The 22716-nt window shown below is 44.0% G+C and overlaps 1 protein-coding gene across 1 annotated transcript in view; it reads right to left on the bottom strand.

The window, feature by feature from the left end:
- Clstn2 (calsyntenin 2) overlaps positions 1-22716 on the bottom strand; it is a 583317-nt gene that overhangs the window by 38368 nt on the left and 522233 nt on the right. Inside the window, exon 9 of the mRNA XM_076917814.1 lies at positions 1424-1586. Within this exon, the coding sequence (XP_076773929.1) occupies positions 1424-1586 (163 nt within the window). The remainder of the gene's footprint in view (positions 1-1423; positions 1587-22716) is intronic.

The following is a 22716-nucleotide window of genomic DNA, read 5'->3' on the forward strand; positions in this document are numbered from 1 at the left end:
CAAGTCCTGTAAAAATGTTAAACAAGGCTTAAACCCTTGGGTGAAACATGTCACACATGATGTGGGCAGTCTCCACGCAGGAACAGCTATTCTTGTTCTCCACTCACTTGTAGCCGCTCCCTGCTTTTTGTTCCCATGACTATAGTGTTTACTGCATGCTCCTTTTCCCATATATTGTCCCATGAAGCTGACCTGAATCACTTTTTAATCCAGCCTACAGGGACTTGTGTATCTCCCAAGTCACTCCTGGGTCAACTGGCCCACAGAGAACAAATTATTATACTATTGGTCTCTGAAGTTAGTAAAGACTTAAAATTACTAAGCAGACGTTTTTAAATGACTAAACAATGGTATCACAACTATTTGCATGGTATTGATTTTGCATTATAAGCTATAGATAGTTGAGAAGATTTAAGGTATACAGGAGTCTGTGCAGGGGTTATATGCAAGAATATCATCATCTTGAGTAAGGCTTTGATATCCATGTAAGATATGGGAATCAATTTCTTGTAAATACCAAGAGCTGGCTTCATTAAGTGCACCTCTCCCCTCACTATCCTGGGGTGAATGGGTAAAATTACAAATCTTGGAAACCTTCATAGATTCCATCAACACAAGACTGGGTCTTACCTCAGAGAGTTATATGCCTTCTTGGCAGCATCCTCCTTACCTGCTGGTCACCCTTACTGGGCTTCAAAGAACCCTCAGTACTTAGGGAATAAGAAACAAACTCCATTTGATCTGAGTGAGACACAAGGCTATGCATATTGAAAAGTCCTTTGCCTGCTTCCAAAATGAAAATGGGGTTGGACTGGGGGTTAGAAGAGAGGCATGGTTAAGGAAGAGTGGAAGAAACAGACCTCTTTATGGGTGATGTCAACCAAGGGCCTCTGTCCTAAGAGGTGAGGGACAGGGCTGAAGCAAGGCTCAGGACTGAGGGCTGAGCATACTCTGAGAGTGGCCGCTATGACCTCATGGCCTGCAGACAATTTGCTTCACATAACTCTGGTCGGGTAGATGCCAGGGGCTCAGACATTTGAGTGATAATGAAATCCTTGGTTTCTAAGCAACCTTGAGACAATTTCAGTCAAAGATTCTGCATTCAACCTTTCCTACATGCGGCCACCGACTGGAATCAGTTAAGATTCCAGAATAATAAATGATCTTGGTAACTGAGAGGCAACCATGAACTTTTCCAGGTTGATGTAAAAGAAAAATCCATTCTCAAGCCAGGAGCTCCATTATTACTTAGGGCTGATGTCTTGATTAATGCTTACGTTTATAAATGCTGTTTTGTTAGTAAAGGGCTAGAGACTTTTTCCTGGCTAGCTTTTATGTTACCCGTTCTTCCTTTTTTTCCCCTTCTATCAATTTCTACCATGGACAGCACACAGAGTTGAAAGAGGGCCCCACTCAAGGTTACCTTGCCAACAGGCGCCGACAGTAAGTTGCATGGCTATGTGAGATGGATGAATGGGCCAGTCATTGGTCACCAGGTATGGTTCATATGTTGCTCCATCCATGTACAGGGTGACCACAGGGAACTCCACATTGATGACATAGTAATGCCACTCTTTGTCACAAATCTAATGGAGGGAAAAAGAACATACAGAGAGAAGCAATGCTTAAAATTAAATCTACAATGCATAACCAAACGGCCCTTTAAAATCTCATGCTGAAAAGAGAGAAAGATGCCTGGGGGTTAACAATTATTAGCCAAAGACTCAAAGAATATAGTTATGACATGTATTACACATCGTGGTTATCAGACACAGTGAGAAGAACCCAAACAGGTCTAGTCGTCGGCTGGATCCAGTTATCCGTCAGTGTTTACAGGATTGGCTCCAGGAACCAATCTGAGTTTAAAATCTGGCTGAGTTTAATATCTGCAGATGCTTAAGTTTCCTCTGTAAAATGGCGTTGCATTTGCACATACCATATGCATATCCTCCTGTGTTCTTTAAATCAACTCCAGCTTACATGTAATACCCAGTGCGATGTAAATTCTTTAAATAATTGCTCAGCTGTATTGCTTAGGAACTAACAACAAGAAAAGGAAAAGGCTACTCATATTCAATACAGGAGCAATTCCTCAGTTGAGTGAGTTCATGGATGCAGAACCATCAGGCATAGAGGGTGGACTACATTTGAAAATGGGAAGAAAGAACATTTTATTCGCACAATTACCACCTACTTAGTTGGGCTTACAAATTTTTTATGGATAGGCTAGGGTGTCTGCTTACATCTGTTTGAATCAAATTTCACTTACTTCTTCAATATAGAAAAAAGTGCAGTTGAAAACATTTTTTTTTCCTACGTCTTGGGTCAGATGGAGCTGTACAAAGAATAGTGCCCGGTGAGAGTAAAGCTAAAGATTAAGACAGATGAGAAGAGGAGAAAGAAGAACAATGAAAGAAGAAAGCAACAGCACAGTTCGAATTCAGGACTAGAGAGTTTCTCAAGTAAAGGCAGACTTGGAAAAAGGAAGAAGCAGGAACCCTGAGGAACCGCAGCCCAGAATCCCGATGTTTCTATGTTAAGCATCCGAGAAACTGATGTAGCCTAGCCCTTCCAATTAAGGAAAGTAAACTCCAAGGGGAGACAGATTTGTGAGGAGGACTCTGCCTTCCTCTACCTTGGTACATCTAGGGAGGCAGAGATAGGCCACAAATGGAACCTTCTGGCCTGCACTAGGGACTGGCTACTCTTATGATATGTCCTTTTATGACCGGCCATATTCAGGAGTCCTGTCTTTTCCACAATCCGGAACCAGCAGTGATGGACTGTAGAATTTCAGGGGAGAGGCTGATTTTGGCTGTCACTCTCACTTGGTTGAGAAATACAAGGGGGAATCAATGAAGCACACCTCTGGCGTATCAATGAGGCCATTTCTAAGGATCATTGCCATATGGCTCCATAGGACTCTTGACTTAATGAGTGAATTAATCCCTTCATGGATTTATTATATGGTCATATTATTAGGAGGTTGTGGAAGCTCGGGTTGTGGGGCCTAGTTGAAAGAAGAGGTTATTAGGAGAGTGTCCCTGGGACTGTATCTTACCCTGGACATTTCCTTTGTTCTTTCCTGAACTAAGAACTAAGAACTAAGGATGGCTCTGCTTTGCCATTCTCTCTCTTATGATGGGCTGACATCTCTGAAACAAGGAGCAAAAGCAGCTCTCTGTAGTTATTTGGTTACAGCGGTGCAAACGTAACTAAACCAAGAGGAGTCACAGTTCCTGACCCAAGAGCGCAGACTCACACTGTACAATCTATAACAAAACCGTGGGAAAGGAGGCAGGAACCAGATAAGGCAGCAGAACTAGTGAAGAGTGCTCTCCTCCCTCTGTGCAGGCCCCATCGTTCCCTCTGCATCCCATGGGATCCTCTGAAGTGTGTCTCATCTGTATCGTCCGCTCTCCATCACCCCTGCTGCGGATGGCAGGGGAGGCTGATGAGTTCTACGTGAAGGTGACCCCCAAGGTGAGGGCATCAAAGTCCCCCTCCATCCCTCACTGGATTAAATGTGCTGTTTCTCATGAATAGATAACACCAACAGGGATGCTAAATGATCTTTTCCCTTTCATTTTGGAATAAGAAATTTCCCCTTAATGTTCTTTTTATATTGTCCCATCTCATGTCTCAGAAAATTACTCCTTTTGAAGCCTGTTAGTCTGATAAAGCCTGAAGAATATTTTAGGGACTTTAGTAGGCAAGCAGGAAGGGTCCAGGCAGTTCACTCCAGTGTCTTGTTGAATTCAGTGAGAGTCCTTGACTCGGTTTACAATCCGCACCTCAATGATGTCTTGGATCTGACCTTATCTGGAGGTTGAGATTTAGGGTTCAGCCTGTGACTGGAGTGGGGCGGTACACAGGAGGACCTAAAGGCAGAATCTAGAGATGCTGAACTAAGAGTGGTGAACTAAGGGGGTATTTGAATGGATCACCCCATCTAAGGGATCTCAATGCACCCTTGTTCGGAGTTGGAGTCAAAGATAGTCAGGCATTGAAAGCAACCTGGAAAATGGTTTACATCCTGGGGATAGTCCAAGAGGTATCTGAAAGCTCTTGGCTAGGTCCAGGGAGATAGTAAAGTATTCCTAGACACATGTCCTCCCTCATGGAAAGTAAGCCATCAGGGATGGCCTTGTAGGTAGCCTATGGGTGCTGTCTGTCCTGGGTCCCTCACTACCCTCATAGCCAGCAGTCATCCTCTTTGTGCACATGGCAGGTTGATTTCCATGTACTTCAGGTCCATCCTATCACACCCTGGGATTGCTGAAGGTGAAGGAGAATAGTCCTCTGGTCTTAATTCCTCAATATTCAGCTGTTTCATAAGACAACAGAAAAGGTTCCCAAGGAAAAGTCAGGACCATTTGACATCTTAAGAGCAGCACCGCCCTTCCCAATATTGTCATTTGTCCTAGATGCATTTCCTACAGTTTTTCTGAATGGTGATTCATTGTTCATGACACCTCTCAAGATACAATGAGTCTTTGTCCTTAGCTGAGCCTCCTAGTGGGGATGAAGGGACTTCTCCACCCCCATTAGCCTATCCAAGGCCCCCAGCAGCCTCAAATATGCCCACAGTATGCTTTCAACCTTGAAGATGAGAACATTTCTATTACAGATTTCATGTAACAACCCTGAGAAACAATGGCTGTGAAAGCCCTGTTTGGATCACACTGTGTTAACGATTTGAAAGTTTGCATGTAGCAGTTAATGTTGGCATTGAACTTCACAAAGCCCACTGTAAGTGGCCATGTGATGTGGATATGGATATCCTATGACATACTTAACTATTCTCCCATTATCAAATTAATTTTATAACCGCAATTACAAATGATGCTGTAATCAATTTCTTGGGCATAAATATTTGTCTCCGTTTCTGATTACATGCTTAGAAAAGATTCCTGGAAGGAGACTTAATGGTTCAAATATTATAGCTATTTTTAAGGATCTTGATTCATATAACTGATTTTTTTTTTTAGCTAAAAATTGTAACTATCCTTTTACCCATAGAATGTGAGAAGGCTCCTGTATTATGCAATTGCCACATTAAGTAGCAAAAAAAAAAAAAAAAAAAAAAAACCAGGCAAAATCCTAGAAATTTGTGAAGGAACACATCTTGTCTCATTTTTGTAATGAGTCACAGAAGATGGTACAATTTATGTATTCCCAAATCAAAACAGAGGCTACTACCTACGTGAGGAGCAGTCAAGACCTACAGGAACAAACAGAACTGTACTCAGAGCTCTTAATTGGGCATCCAGTCTTTTAGTTCATACTAAGCTTATGGCTGCAAACTTGTCCCAATGAGCTATGTCAGCAGCTGAAGGAAATGCCTAATTAGAGTTTCATAAATGTGGATCTATGATCAGGAAGAGACCCACATTGACCTTAGCTAGAACGGCAGGGACAAACTGTAATTGAAAAAATGATCGAGCCAGGAAGCAGCAGAAATAGAAGTATTGCTACATAGGTCAACCAAGACACGGAAACCAGGCAAAGTGACCTTTCCTTAGGGGAGAGACGAATTTTAATTTTAACTGTGTGTGTGAATCACTGGCACACCTAACTGGCTTGCCGCCTATCCCATGATGCCCCGCAGAATGGATGCCCAAGGCACGACCTAGACTAAGCCACTTCCTTTTCAGAACCCCTGCAGGTGTGATTCTATGTTAGGTGGCCACAGCTGCTCTTTAGATGGTAAGCGGAAAAGAGGTCAGAGATCCAGAGATGCCCACATAGGAAGGATATGATGCTGGAAGTTTGTCTTCAGACTTCCTGACAGTCTGATTCAAATACCACATCTTGGGCCAGGCTGGAAGTTCTGGCTTAGTTTCTCCATTAATTCAGGTATATATTTTAATGCAGCTATTCAGTATGGGACACACTGATTCTGTGTCAATTACTATGTCTATTGAGGTTGTGAAAGAACTTATGGAACAGATTCTCTGCCTTCAGGGGTTTCAATCTATTGGGGAGGCAAAGAGGAGGGGTGTGGGAGCTAGAGGCCCATATATGAAAATATTCCAAAATAATATGGATTGGAATAAGTGTTGAAACTCAGGTGTGGGGCACTTCAAGATTCCAGAGAATGGAGAGATCTTTTCAGCTGGGAGAAAGTAGAATTCTGGGTGAATACCACAGCAATGTTAAGACTGCATTGGGCATAGAAGGTAAGAATAAATTTCAGGAAAATGAAGCAGACACCTCTTATCCCTTTAATCGGTCTTTTTTTCCCTCCCACTGTTGGAGGCACTGGTTTAGCAGCAAATGGAGTCCAATTCTTTCAGTCATTTCTGTAGCAACTTGCAAAAAGCATAGCCTATTTTGTGAAAAACAACCCCCAAACCTAGCTGGTGCTTCCAGTCCAACTGAGGTATTGATAAAAAGGCCTGTCACATCCTGAAATTCATAGTTATCTTAGGTCTGTGAAAGGAGCCAGGTAAGTCCACGGTGTGTGTGTGTGTATCTATGTGTATATGTATGTGTGTGCATGTGTATATGTGTGTATATGGTGTGTGTGTGTATGCATGTGTCTGTGTATATGTATGTGTGTGTATGTGTATATGTGTGTATGTATACATGGTGTGTGTATATGTGCATGTGTATATGTGTGTATGTATACATGGTGTGTGTATATGCATGTGTGTATGTGTTTGCCTATGTGTATATGTATGTATGTGCATATGTATGTGGTGTGTGTATATGTGTATATGTACATATGTGGTGTGTGTATATACGTGTGTGTGTAAGTGTGTGTGTGCATGTATGTGTGTGTGTGTGATGTATTAGGGAGATGGAAGCAGCAGACATGGATGCAGATTGGGGTAGGACAGGAAGCTTGAGAGAGGTGAGGAACGTGAGCTGAGGCTGCAAGCATCCTTAGGAGCTGGAGGACTGAGGACCCCTGTTGCCTTTATTCTGTAGGTGGGGGAGGGGATGGCAGTTATAGCAGCAATCAATCTTGGAGCATGCTTTCCATTTATAAGCAGGTCTCCATACTCTTTCTTGCCTAGGCTACTCAACTCCTCACTAGAGCAAGAGGATCAATTCTGCTCCAGGGATCTTGTGAAATGAGAGTGAAACAAACAACATGGCTTCCTATCACAAGGAGTTTGTAAAGTTATCGGGAGTTGGAGGTGACACTCAAGCCACTGTGGGCTTTGATGCTTAGCTTCCTGTCCTTTCATTTCACACAATGGCATCACATTCCATCACAGGAGGACCTTGAGCAGAGAGACTTGGCTGCTGGACATTGGGCTCACAGGTCAGATTATCCCTGAACAGCTGCACCTGGAGATCCTACAAGGGACTTCAAATGTACTGTGTCCCAACCTGGGCTCACAGTGCTTCCCCTCAATGCCAGCCTAAACATGCTCTCTGTGTCTTATCATCCAAGTCCCATGTGATCTGTCATCTAAGTCACCACACTGCACAGCTTTAGTCTTCACCCACTCTGCCCTCTATGATTACTTCATTGTCTTGCTCTGATACTTCCATCTTGTCCTCTCTCCTGTCTGTCCCTCAGCACCTGGCTCCTACTCAGCACCTGCCATACTTGCTAGAGAAGACAAAGAGAGAGGCAGAGAGAGAACCGAGGAGGCAGAAGCGGTACAGACAGCAAGGTGGAGACACTTGAGCAATAGAGGGTTCTGTAGGGATGGAATGATATAAATTCAGGTTGGTCAGCAGAACCAGTTTGCGCTGGGGCTTGTGGGAGCCACAAAATGGGATGGACAAGGAAGCAAGACAAAAAGGCAGGAGAGAATCCATGTAGACTGAGTCTGGGGTTCTGGGGTAACTGGCTGAGTAGCACAGCTTTCTTTTTATTATTATTAATTTCTTAGGATTTCTGTTTTGAACTTTGGGAGAAACAATCTTTTCAACTCTTTGCTGCAACAATAGTTGAGTTTAGTGAAGGCACCAACAATGTTTTTAGCACATTTTACTAGTTTTTCTGTAGGGATAATCTCTTGTGTACTGTGTAAAAGCATCACCTGTCAATAAAAGGCTGATGGCCAATAAGCTGAGATGGATTAGAAGGTGGGACATCCATCAGAGAGAGAGGGGGGGAGGGACAGGGAGAGAGGGAGGGAGAGAGATATATATTCTGGAAAGGAGCCAGGCATGGACGATTCGCCACTGAGGCACAGAGGAAGTTGGGCATACAAAACTGAGGTGAAGTTACCAGCCACGTGGCAGGACTTAGATCAGCATATATAGGCTAATTGAGTTATGGCCTATTTGGAGGGCAAGCCTAGATTAAGACCTAGGCATAAATATATAAATAAGTCTCTGTGTCTTCTTTCGGGAGCTGGGACAGACTTAGAAGAAGATCAAACCGTGGCATCTTTCCTTGTCCAAAATACACTGAGATACTGGGTAAAATAAAATGGCAATAGGAAAATAAAGAAACAAGAACAAGATATCTGGGAAGAGAGCTCTTCAGCCATCAAACACAAAGGAGTTAGAGATGATAATTGAAACTGATGACTGTTGAGGAATGTGCACTACCCCATCTATAGGAGTCTCAAAGACCCTTGAAGAGAAGACTGGGTTATATATATATTATATACATATACATCATACACACACACACACACACACACACACACACACACACACACACACACACATATAATGCCTAGGTCTTAATCTAGGCTTGCTCTCCAAATAGGCCGTAACTCAATTAGCCCATTTATACTTCTCTTCTAGGGTCTTTGGATCTTGGACCTTGGCAGAAAGAAGACTTGTGCTTGGATAGTTGCATGAAGTTTGTCCTGTGAGGGGGCAGCTTGAAGCCTGGATCCCAGGACCAATACTGCCGCTGACCTAGGGCTGAAAGGTAGAAGCCAGCCAAGTACTTTGTCTCCTAGGTTTGTTCTATGCCTGGGCATCAGGTCCAGGTGCAGACAGCTGACACAGGATGGAAGCCCTGAGCTCAGAAACTCACTTAAAATGCATCTGTAAAGCCCCTGGAGCCTTTAGAAAGACAAATTCAAATGGGATTGAAGACAGCAGGACTGGTGAGCTAGAACCAAAGGGGGACTGTGTAGCATCTCCACCTCGCCAAGGAAAGGGTTCTTCTCTTTTTGATAATCCATTTAAGATATTCCCAGGGGGTCACCTGCTCTTCTGCCAGTGTGCTTCCCATGGAGGTGACTATGACAGGTCAGGTGCATCCACTGGGCCTTCTGTCAGAAAGCTGACTCAGGACCACAGGAGCTCAGGGACAGGGCTATAGCGGATGGCCTGTGTCCAAAAGACTATCCATGTTTGAAATTTGTTTGAGCAACATTTGGGCAAATTGCCAAAACAATCCTGAAAACTGCCCTCGCAACTTGTATTTGGAGCACATAAATAAAGAATTGCTCAATATGCAGGAATTTGGTTACTCCACAGGGACTGAAAAGCACACTAGTCCTGTCTTAGACACTGGTGGTGTGCCTGGCACCCAGACACCCTGGAACTGTGGCATGACACTCTGCCTTCTCCCTCCCCCCGCTCCCCTCTTTTTCTCTTCCTCTCTCCATAATCAGGTGGTTCATTCACTCATTCATTTGTTTCTTCATTCATCCATCCATTCATTCATTGTTTTTAATCCAGTGCCTTCAAAGGATTCTAATTAGATCTCCCTCCCTCACCCCTGAATGATGCCCACTTCGGCTCCCTTTGTGTTTCCAGTTACCACTATTTTTGTGTGCTTCAAAGAGCCCAGTGCTATTAGTCATTCCTCTAATTAAAAGATTTCTTCTCACCCACCTTGTGGCTTGCCTACAAAGTCTTCAGAGCCCCACGAAGGAAGGATTGGTGGAGTTGGATAGGAGTCAGAGCCAGTGAAGCCTGGATTGGGCCTTCGCAGAGCTCGGGGTTTAGTCTCCAGCTCAGGAGTCACGAGGGCCCCATTTGTTATCACTCAGGAAAATGTTCTTCTGTGACCCTTTAAGGCTTTGGTTTCCAATTGGGAGTCTGCAAAATGTTGCCTTGCAAGATGTACCACACAAATGCTCTTTGGAAAACCTCACTTAATTCAACTCAACAGGTTGGTTTCAGCAGGACTTCCAAAGCATGGTAGGTACTAGGCTCACAGCAACAACAATTCTTGGGAACGTGCTAGGAAGGCAGACTTCCCTGGGGCCCCAACCCTAGTCCCTACTTCTAACAAACCAGAGGCTCCAGGGTGGTGCTTGGCAGGCTGTGCTGGACAGACTGTTTCAGCAAGCCTGCAGGCAGCAAACTCCTATGTTTGAAAACCTCCACTCAGAGATGCAGTGTAGGTAGGTTAATCTCTGTCAGGTTGACGACATTTAAAACTTTACGAGCTGTGCCTGTCTGTGTGGATCTTTCTAAGAGAGGTTTAACTGAAGGACGACCCACTCTGAATGTGGGCAAGACCATCCCATGGTCCCAGGGTTCCAGACTGAGTTACAGGGAGAGAGTCAAGCATTCGTCTCTCCCTGCTTCCTGACTGCAGAGACGTTGTGCTCAGCTATCTCATGCCACAGTCACCACCGCTAGAGCTGCCAGCACACCATCCTGCTGGGATCGACTCAACTCTGGAACCCAGAGGCAAATTAAAACCTTGCCTCCTTAAGTTACTCTTGTCTGGATTTTTTTTTCCACAGCAATGAAAAAGTAACATAGTTTCAGAAGCTTACTTGTTTTCTTTCTTACTAGGCACTTGTAATAAAAATTCCCAGAGGATTATTGCAAAATTCATTCAATTTTTCCAACACATGTTTAGTGTATTTTCACTGCCTCTCAACACTTCCTGGTCCCAGGGATATGGCAGTGAATTACATGCCATTGTCCCTTCCCCCATCACCAGAAGCTGGGGCTCATATGGTCTTCCTGCTCCTTTTCTGGAACTCTGGGACGATTACCCCAAGACAAATGTCTGTCCTTGGCAGGTCACACTTTCTTCCTCTTTCAGACTTTGCTTCTAGCATGAGCCACTGACTTCCCCCAGGATGTTTCTTCATGAATTTCCAGAGCCAGGTGACATCTGTCAGGGCCCTGAGGCACAGATTCAGAGCCGCAGGGGGCCTGTATGCCTGCTGGAGCTTGTACGCTTAAATATACCAAGCAAATTCCATATTTTACCTGGTCAGGAAGCATATGTTTTAAATTTGAGATGTAGGAAAGGGATCCCTTTTCCTTGGGTGTTCTTATACTAGCAGTATCAACTGCAGAAAGCCAAAGCAGCCTTTGCCTCCAAACAGGAACAGTGTTGAGAGGGAGTCCTGTTAGGATCATATAAAGTATAGACTGTGAAATCTTCCACATACAAGAAGACCAGACAACTAACATTGACTGCTTGTCCAAGCAGAGGGTTCAGGAGGCCCCAGAAGACACAGGGGCTACTGTACAACGGAGCACAGCCTCAGTGGCTTTGTGTGTAGGGGTTTACGTCATTAAATACAGGCCTAGAGGCCCTGGGAGGGAAGATGCATTGGATCTTCTTATAAATCCCTGTTTATATCAGAGTCTGGCAGGTCTACGTTCCTATCGAAATCCAGAGGCTATGAGCAAGTCAGCTTAGAGATGGGACCTAAAGTTTACTGAGTACCAGTTTCCCTGTGTCTAAAAAGAGTAGAGCACTGTAGGGGGTGAGGGAAGTCCTCAGTGAGTGTGTGCTGTTGGTTGTGCATAGCCATGTCGAGGATCCTAATGCCCCAGACCCACGGGAGTGGCAAAGCTTCCCATGGGGGAATCTCAGAGAGATGGCCAAGGCTCCCCTGCCTGAGGCTCAGAGAGATGGTAAAGTCTTCTGGTTCATGCTTGGATGTTGATAGCACGTGCAAAAAATGTCCACTAGCTTTCTCTTCCTGGGTGTTTATGGCCTGAAGATGGTTCTCTTGTAGAGACTGCTCCTGTAGAGATTAGCTAAAACCGCCCCCTTTGTTCAGCAGGATACCAATAAGGCCAGCCCCCTGGTTTATTGGCATGTAATAATCCCACTTCCTTGACCAGCTTTATATAACAATCTAACTCTCTGTTTAGCTGTAATATAATAAGCACACTCGGCTTCTGCTCACTGTGGCTTCCCTGTCAGAGAGACCAGGCCGGTCGATTCCCAGCTTTCCTATTTGTGTGTCTGCCTGTTTTTCATTCTCTTGTTGGCCCTAGTTAGGGTTCCAGGACCCAGGCTATACAGGCATCCTGTAAGAAGTTGTGATTTGTTCAACAAACATTTATTGGTTTTAGTGATATGACGTCAGGGTTGTGGTATGAGTTTATTATATAAAGAGGGTGAAATAGACTCAGTTTCCTCTCTTAGAGGAGAAATGGCAAATATGATGTCCAGAGAAGTCAAGTCTCCATTGTGTCTGCAAGAAACCCTTTGGATGAGGTTCAAGGTCCATACAAGGGAGTCCATACGAAGTACTTCACTCACGGCCTTGCACGACTTAAGCATTCCGACATGAGCTCTCTGCTGGACAGAGAGAGCTCCCGTGTGATGGTCCACACTCACTGAAGGAAAGGAGGAGGGTAAGTGGGCTAACAGAGTAAGGGCATTCAGGGCAGAGGGACATGGAGCAAGAGGTAGGAGGGGGTTTGTATCATAGGAATAGGAGGCCTGGGAGGGCATGGGCTTGGCAATGCCAGCTGCTTCTCTTAATCCTACTAGCATCAGCACCAGCTGGGGTCCACCCCAGCTTTCCTGGTCTCTGCTCTTCCCCATTCCCCATTCTGAGCCAAGACAGGGTAGCAATACAGTCTGCAGTGAAGCTGTGGACCTAGCTAGGCCTCTCAGGGTCAGATTCTGATGCCATTCTTATCTAGCTGTGTGAACTCAGGTGAGTCACACTCCCTTTTCCGGGCCTTCACTTACAGTGTGGAGCTGAGAACATAAGTAGCTGCCTCGGAGTTGTGATAAACACAACCTCCTACAAACGCAGCCTTACTTAGCTCATGCTAATCAAGGCTAGTGTCATGGCTGCTGGTTCCTGCCCCCACTCATGGGTCTACTTACAGGGTTCTGGCATGAGCTCTCTGCTGTTGCCTACAGCTCAGTTGAAGAAGACCCCACCCCTGCCCACCCTTCCTCTCGGCACTTCTGAACCACTTCCATGGCACCAGCCTGTGTCAATCTTTGCTGTTCTTGACCCTGCTCCACGTCCAAAGCACACATGGACATTTATATCTTTTTATATACATGTCTAAATAATATAATCTAATATAATTACTATTATATAATAATATAATATAATTCAACATGTAATCAATGTTAAAAATTAAGATACTTTACACTTTTTTTCTACTAAATCTGTCTAACTCAGTGTGTATTTTATTCTCACAGTATGTCTTATTTCAAACCAGCCACTGTTAAAATGATCAAGAGTCACCTGTATCCTATTGGTGAGCCCTTCTCTGTATCCTGATGTTCACAAGGACAAGGACCATGTCTATTATATATCTCTTATGGACTCCTGTGGCATGTTGAACCTCAGCCAGGTATCAGGTGGGTTCTCTGTGAGGGAGGCAGAGATGACAGGGTGGGTGAGAGTGTGCATGTCTTCTAACACCCCCCGTGCCTTGTGTCCTTCACAAGGATCTCACTCTGACACTGGGCACATGGTCCTTAAGAAACAAAAGACACAATTCTACTTGCTCTTTTTCCAAAGAGAAACTAGGGTGGGGGGCTTAGCACTCTCATGGAGAGGGAATTGCAAAGAAATGTGGGGTGAGAATTCATCTGTGTAGACACAGGGCCTGCACAGGAGAACCCTGTAAGGAGGAAAGATGGAAGCAGTGTGTTGGCATCATCTCTTAACGTATCCCTTAGCTTCTTAAGGATTTGACAGAGGAGGTAAGGAAAATACTTTTGTATAAGATGTGTCTTTCCTTTTGTTCCTTCTTACCGAGATAAACATCAGGCTTCTCACAAGTAACTTCCCTCACCTCTAGGGAGGTTGGCGTCTGTGAGAACCTAGAGAAGTGGGGAGGGGAGGATTGTTCAGAGTACAATTTCAGTCATTCTGTAGCCCAGAGGTGGGCAGGGACCTTCTCAGTGTGACACGACTGGCTCATATTGTTTATAATGGGGAAGACCCCAGAACTCCTCTCTCTTGACTTCAGATTTGGGTTTTAAACGATATTTCTTGGCAAAGAAAATAAGTCTGTATGAACTCCCTCACATTAAACAAGCAGGAAGCTTGGTCGTGTATTTGAAAAACAAAAAACAAAAAACAAAAAAACAACACACCCTAAAATTTCATTCTGTTTCTCTAAGTACTGAGGTTGGCTCTCCATTAATATAGTCTAACTGTAACTGATGCATGCTGGAATCCTCACAAGTTAAAAATAAAAGGAAAAAAATCTCAGTGGACATCTTTAGAGAAACATAATTGTAATTTTGTTGATAGAGCTCATATCTCAGTCTGCTGGGGAAAAAATCCACTGAATAATTCAAATAATAAATCCTGTACCCAGAGAAAGTAGAATGATCTACAATTGAAACGTTTTAAGTGTTTCCACTTTAAAAGACACTGTACCTGTTGGCAGAGAGCACGTTCCATATGTCAGAGCTTGCAGGGGACTTCCTGGCTGGTCACAGGGGTATGTGCCTGTCTGTATTGGGAGCAGCAGAGACCAGAACACATGCACAGAACTGCTTTGGGTTTCCAGCACAGAGCCCTCCTAAAATTGATTTTGCTCTGGTGGGGCTTGGGGCTGTCAGCAGGCTATGCAGTGATCCTCACATCAACACTCCAGACAAGCAGACTCATGCTGCCTCAGCTGGATCACCTGCTCCTCTGTAACACCATTTCCCTGAAGAGGTAGATCTACATTCCACAACCAGTTTTCTAAAGAAAGCTTGGCAACAGGTTGCCTCTGCTTGGCCCTCCACAGCAAAGAAATTGGGTATTTACTCCAAAGAACAAATTAGGCCATTATCTTTGGGGGAATCTGTAGGACTCTTTGGGGAACAGTTGTAGTTTAAAATCCATGATAACATTGAAAATCTTGAGCACGGACTCCTTCCAATATTATGAATATTTACCAAGTGGAATTTTCACACCTGGGTTTTGAGCTCTAAAAAGATCTGAAAAAACTGCTTAAAAATCTAGCCATCTCCACAACCTAAACAAAAACAAAAGTGAATGGAAAGTGGAACAATTTACAGCGGGCCAGACCCAACTTTCTGGCTTTGGAAAGGTAAGACGGTCCATTCATTTCTGTGCTCTGCTTCCCATGGACCGCCTAGGATAGGCTCCATCAGTGCCCATTATAGGCAAGGCACAGACCAGTTCCAAGCTTCAGTCTGATTGTGGATGTCAAGACATACAGAAGTAAATGTATCTCTGCTTCCACTGAAGTAAGTGGCTCATGCTTGGCTCATAGCCAGGCCACACTGTTCAGAAAGCAGATTTTTTATGAACTTTGTGTACAAGACTGGGGAGGTCTCCAGTCCTCTGACTTTGTTGTCATGGCTTTGTGTGTGTGTGTGTGTGTGTGTGTGTGTGTGTGTGTGTGTTCCTCATGACTCCCACATACAGGGGTTTGGGTAGAGAATCCCAAGGAGATGAACTACATTCAAACCCATCACCCACTATGACAGAAAAAGTAAAGAAAACTCCTTACATTAATAAATAATGATAGTTTAGTCTATATGCTTGAAGAAATGCTACTTTGTATACAAGGAGGACTCCATGTTAAATGGCTATAGTAATAGTCATCCAGTAAATGGTTTGAAAACTATATTAATTTATGCATTTACTCATTCACTCATTAATTTATGAAGCTAAATATGCTTGGAGCCTCCACAGAGAAAGATGAGGGGACCAGGGACTCCAGCACTGACCTGATCATGTCCTAGGCCCCCTCTCTAGTGATCTGGCGTAAGTGAGGGGAACGCTCAGACTTAGGGAGATGCTGAAAGACGGAGGGCAGGTGAAAGAGTGAGGCTCTCTGAGGCCCTTGTTGGCTGTGGGCTACATTCTCTGTAGCTTTCTCTTGTGTGTTCCTACACACCCAACACCTCACGGGGACTGAGCTACTCTATTCTCTATTTTACAGATAAACTAAAGCTCACAGAAGGTAAACGACTCATCCGAGGTCACACAGTGAGTTTGGGCTTCCAGCCTTACTGGTCTCCTTTGCAGTGTTAATTGTCACTAACCAGAGGTACCACCATTCTGGAGCAGAGTAGGGCATGTGCCGGCTGAGAACTTGTTACGGATGCAGGCCAACCTAGACCCTAACCTTCCGAATCTGTCTTCCTTCCTACTAGTCTTTCAGATGATTTGTAGCACTGTATATTTGAGGACCTCTGCTTTTAGATTGTGTTGCATGCCCTTAAAACCAAACAACAACAACAACAACAAGAACCAACCATTTATTCCATTTATTGGGTATGAATTTGACGTGTGTCTGTGTAAGATTCTTGCAGTTTAGGAGGGATTAGATGCTGTGGCCTGTGGGTAAGCTCTGGGTCAGGAGAAGCTTCTGTTTTACTTAAGCCTTAAGGATTTAGTGTATTGGTTTTTCTCCTCCTACATCAAACCTCAGTCCAGGCAGGGGAGAGTAGCTTCCATAAGTTGGCTAGAGGACTGACACTGAGTTTGAATCCATATGTGGTGGCCATGGAAACCAGCAGTCTCCAAAGAATAGCAGTGACTGGGCATGCTCCTGAAATAGCCCCTTATTGCCCCTGAACTCTCACTCAACCTGAGCTGTGGATGGAAGGCATTGCATAAGTGCAAGCCATCAGAGAGAACAGGAGCCAGGCTGAAGATGGAGAGGGGTGGTTTGACTGTAGCTGGGATGCCCAAAGTCAAGGTATGAAAGAGAAAGCAACATCATCCATCATCCAGTGTCAAGGTTCCTCCCTTCACTGGGGACCCAGAGCAAGAGCAGCAAGCTTGGTACTCAATTATTATAATGAGTGCCTCTGAACCCATTCATTTAGATGTTATTTATGTATTTACATTCATTTCATTCCTCATCAGATTTAACATTAATTTGTGTTAATAATAGATCCTTAACAACCATCATTAATGGCCACAGAACTAATTGTTTTTCCATTAGTGAAGAAGGCTTTATTAATTTCAAAGTGTTCCACAATACCACCCTCTTCTCCCCAGGAAGGATGAGTGAGTGTTGCGTGTATTCTACGATGCAAAACAAACAACAACAACAACAAAAAACCAACCAACCAACCAAACAAACCCACCAAGAATGTTAAAAGTTCAATGATTCTATCAGAAGTAGCTTACAGGGAAAACGTGCTTCAACCAGAGCCCAGCTCTCCTGAATTCTAATGCTGTTTCTTCTTGGCTGACTTTGCAAAGTGACATGGTAAACATGGAAATCAAACGACGACCAGCAACAACACAACAGGAATCACCGAAGGCTTGGAGGAGAACACGTCTATTCATCGTGATGGTCCTTGCTTCAGGGTCATGACTTGAATGGTTTTAGGGCTGGCTTGAATGATTTTCTTTGACTCAGTGGCAGTGACTGTTGATTGGAAAGTGTCTCTCTCACACACAGATATTCCGAGTGTATTTCTTCAGTGGTCATATGCAGCTGTGTATATTATTATCTATTGCTTGTTTCCTTGGTTGCCCAGTAACCAGCAAAGCTCCTGTTTGGACCAGCTTTTGTTCAGTTAGATGAAATGTCTGTATTAGCTCTTGTGGGTGACTAAGGAGGCATTTTGGGTTCAGTAGCCCAATGCTGACTGATGACTCCAAACCTTTGTTCTCAGGCTTGGAAGGCTCAACCCTGGCAAGAACTTCCCTGATCTCCCATGAAGCACCTCAACTTCCAACCTTGCCTGGTCCTCCGTGAGAACTTTTGATTCTGTAGGACTTTTGTCAATGAGAGACATTCAGAGAAATATCAGACTCTATTATCCATTCCCACACCAAGGGTGACTCTGCCAATGGGTTGAGCTGCCTGGCATGAAGATCAGCTTCTGTCATCTTCAGTTGCTCTCCAAGCATCTGGTGCCAGGGCCGGAACCAGCTGGGTCTTTGTTGCTTGGGTTACAGTTCTCAGTCCAGAAAAAGAAAAAAAAGAAAGGAAATGCCCAACTCCAATATATCCTCCCATGCCCTTGGCTGACCATATAATTACTAGGTCCAATTAAAGTAATTGCACAGCAGGGACCTTGAAGACATTAGGAAATTAAAGGCCACTTGTACACCGAGTTCCCGAAAGGTAGATTGCTTTTGCTGCCGTCAGTAGGTGGGGCTGTGAGTTATACAGCAAACATGAATGCTAGGGAATCAGGAGAAGAAGCCCCTATGGACAGCAGGCTGTTAGAGCGCTGCACTGGGGTGAAGGGGACGGCAGGTATTATCAGAGTCAGGTGTGCGTGTGTGTGTGTGTGTGTGTGTGTGTGTGTGTGTGTGTGTGTGTATGTGCATATTTTTTTAGCAAAACCCCATAATCACATAAATCAGGTTTCCTCAGCCAAGTATTTAACTAGAGCCCAGCTGGTGAGAGCTGACTTACATGAAGATGAAGTAAAGGAAACAAGGTTATACTAAACAGCTTTTATTTTGACAGAACCATTGTTAATTAGGTAGGTTAGTATGAAAATTGATTCTGTGTTCATAATTCAGGACAAAAAATGTTGGTATTGGGAATTTTATTTTATTATTATTATTATTATTATTATTATTATTATTATTATTATTATTTTGGTTTTTTCGAGACAGGGTTTCTCTGTGTAGCCCTGGCTGTCCTGGAACTCACTCTGTAGACCAGGCTGGCCTCGAACTCAGAAATCCGCCTGCCTCTGCCTCCCAAGTGCTGGGATTAAAGGCATGCGCCACCACCGCCCGGCAAGTATTGGGAATTTTAAAGACTTGCTATCTTTGAACAATCTTGAGGGATTTTTTGTTTTGTTTTGTTTTTTTAGTTTTTCTTTTTTTCTTTTAGACAAATGTAACCAAGGGTAAACGGAAATATCCTCAAAAGGAAAAACTTAGACCTGGACTGTGATGTTGAGCTCCAGGCTTCCTTACTTTGAGGCCATGGTTGTGAGCACTGGTTTTCAAGCACCCAATTCACCACTCCTGGGAGCACTCAGAGAGAGAAGACAGAAAAGGAGCCTTGCTGGTGCCGTTCTTACTGGAAAGAGCAGATGAGCAATGAGAAAGGAATTGTGGCATTTATTTATATGTCGACCCACCTGAAATATATCGGAATACCAATACAACATACACATATTTTTTAAGTTGGAAAATACCAACTGTGAAAAAGAAAATGTGGATTGGAAAATTGTTGTCTGAGATCCCCCAGGTCTTGGCACCATCTGGAGCAAAAAAAAAAAAATTTTTTTTTTTTGGAACATGGCTGCTTCTTGATGCCTCCTGTCTTTATGGAAAACAGCCCTGCAAGGTCTACCAGATGCCAGGAATGCGCATCTCAGAGGCATAACCCAGCAGCACCTTGCACCAAGGTAGATCTTAGGCATGATGGAGTTTGTACCCATGTCCTGTACAGTGTGTAATAGTCCTGGTTCTTCTTTCTCCCCTCACATGACACATGCTTGTTAATGGTTGCTGCTTACAGACTGTTTTGGAAGAAAGTGAATCTCATCCGAATGCAGCTTTATCGTACCCATTGCATCTCCTCTCGTCCCCCAGTCTATGCCCCTCCTCATCTTCATACATTTGGTCTCTGCAATGTAAAGCAGATGCTCCCCAAATTCTACCTCAGGCTTTGCCTTAATAGGACTTAGGACAAGGCACAGAGCTGAGAAGAACCTTTGGAGGAAGTGTACATGGAGTTGCTTCTGCACTAAATGTATATTAAAAATATTGACACACCTTCACAGACGATGGATGCTTTCAAGCAGCTAGCCCAAAGACGAAACCTGATGCACTATACATCTTAGGCCCAGAGAAGGAACAGAAACCTACTGTTAAAATTGAAGACAGCCCTTTCTTCTATAGTGTCTAGACAGAAATCTGTCTATGTGTCATACAACGGGAGCCCCTATGATGTGGAGACCATTGTTCTCAACAGTCTCATCTGTCTACTGAGTCTTGCGGGCTAATTTTCCTAATGTTCTTCGATGTGGTCAAAAGGTTAACATCATGAAGTACTCTTTATCTGTCTGAGTCAGTTAGTGGGTGGAGCTTTCAGAGGACAGCCGTGCTAGACACCTGTCTGCAAGCATAACAGAATATCATCAACAGTGTCAGGGATTGGTGCCTGTCCAAGAGATGAGTGTCAAATTGGGTCAGTTATTGGTTGGCCACTCCCTCAGTCTCTGCTCATCCTAAATCTTTACATTTCTTGTAGACAGACACAAACACCCACAGCTGAACAGTCGATAGAGCTTGGGGAGACTTTTATGGAAGAATAGGAGGATGGATTACAGGCCCCAAAGGGGATAAGAAACTCCACAGAAAGACCAAGATAATCTACTAACCTGGACCCTTGGAGCTCTGAGACTGAACCACCAATGGACGAAAATACATGAGCTAGACCTACATCTCCCCCAACATATGTAGTAGATGTGTCACTTGGTCTTCAAGTGGGTCCCAAACAACTGTATGTAGGATATGTTTGTTCTTCTGGCTGAGCTGCCTTTTCTGGCCTCAGTGGGATAGGAAGTGCCTAGCCTTGCAGAGACTTGAAGTGCCAGGGTGGGGAATTCCTGGGGCGGGTACTTGCTCAGAGGAGAAGGGAGAATGAGGGAAGAATTATGGGAGGAGATGATTGGGAGGGGGAGGGGCAATGAGTAGGATGTAAGGTGAATAAGTACAACAAAAAAGTACCCTTCAAAGAGCAGAGGTTTTAGAGACTAGTGAAGAGCTGTGTGACTAAAGGACAAGCTATTTCAATTCTCTGGCCTCGAGTGCCCTGATGACATCTGTGGTGACTGTTCTTTACACATTGCTGTGATGGTTACAAGACCCTGGTTGGGGAAGGGGAGCTTAACATTTGTTCCTTTGGCTTCTTCCTTCATTAGCTGATTATTACCCAGACCATGATTTGACAGAGTAGGGGTTCTGCCAAACATTCCTCTGACCCCATAGAACCCAGCTTGCAGTCTAGGGTAAAGTAGGCATGGCTCACAGTGGTATAACAAGGGAGCAGACCTGTTCTGGCTGCATGACTAAGGCTGCAGTTTTTAGAACAGCACGGCTGAGTTTGCAAACACCCCTGTGCTGCATGTAAATGATTCTCCCCCGTCCTAAATAACCCAGATTTAATTAAAAAAAAAAAACACTTCTAAAACATCCTTTCAAAGTGTAGTCTCAATCCTCTATTCCTTTTCTAACTCTCAATTTAGTGACTTGAATGTGAATTTTTGCTGAAACCTCTGAATGGCAAATCAAATTTTCATCCCCAAGTGTCAGGGATAAAGCCACGTGAGAGAACGGAATAATTAAAGGCCAAGGAGGTAAACCCGGGCTCCATGTGCAGTTGGAGAAGAGAAGGGCAGAGCCGTTCACACACTTTCTTTGGCCAACTAAACCAACGGTCTCGGTTATAAATTAGAACCTTGTTTTCCTGAAATACTAATATGTACCTTAAGTTTTTCTTTTTTTCTTCTTCCTCTTCTTTTTCTAAGTCTATGGCCGATGATAATAATTCAAACTGCTAGAGAATGTCCTTGGCAGAGATAGCTAAGGTTTATTAAACTCTTTATAGAATATTCCTTATATGGCGGGAGGCTCTGCCTTTCGTGGGGAGAGGGATCATTTAACTACAGAACACCCCCAGCCTTCTCCATCTATTTATTTCTAGCCCACGTGCCTGTCAATCCATCCACCTCCCCAGCCATCCAGCACATACTTACAGGGTGTCTGAATGCAACGCGTGTTACAAAGTCCCTTCTTGCTACTGAACAGTAAATTAGGAAGTAAGACAGACAAGGGTCTTCCTCTCTCAGGGAGACAATGCTGACTTACACAGAGAAGCAGATCCAGAGTGAAAAGCATTGTTGTCCATCTGGATATTCACTCAACCAAATTCCCTTGAGCAAAGTGACAAATAACCACGGTCCCCATTGCTGAGGCAAGTGGCTGTTTGCCTGAGATGATGGGGCTAGTTTAGATGTGGTATTGTATAAAAGGTATTCAGCTTGAAATCCAGAATGCAGTGAGCCCTCTGGAAGAGTGTTCTCTTACAAGGATGGGAACAGTGACTCATATTCCTCTTCACAGAGCACCACGGAACAGTTTTTAATTACCCCAAATAGCATTTTCTAAACCGTCTTCATTTCTTGAACACCGCTCATGTCTTTGAGAGTGAACATGTGTATGTTTCCCCAGGGTAGATGACTAAGTTGGACCTGCTGGAGCCACTTCAGGTACTGCCAAAGAGTCTTCCACAACAGCTACATCAGCCTCTGTCACCACAAGCAACATTCAAGGTTTCTGTTTGCTCCGCATCTCTGCCAGATATCTGTATTATCCATCTTCAGTTTATTTTTGGAAGCTCTGTAGGGTAGTTCATTATGGATTTTAAATTGACATTTCCCAGAGTTGAATGAAGTTGAACACCTTTTCATGTGTGTTCTGACGGTTTGGGGTGATATTCCTTAGAAAATTATTTGAGTCTTCGGGGGCCGATGGTGGGGAGTTTTGTCTGCTTTATAAATGAGTGACTCAATATGGCTCTTCTGTTCTCATTTTCTTAACATTTTTTTCTCTAAATTAACTCACTTAAACTGACAAAATAATTTTATATCATTTCATAGCTGTGAACTCATGTTGTAATGTGCAAGTT

Source organism: Arvicanthis niloticus, chromosome 21 (genome assembly GCF_011762505.2).
Source record: "Arvicanthis niloticus isolate mArvNil1 chromosome 21, mArvNil1.pat.X, whole genome shotgun sequence".
NCBI classification, from domain to species: Eukaryota; Metazoa; Chordata; class Mammalia; order Rodentia; family Muridae; genus Arvicanthis; species Arvicanthis niloticus.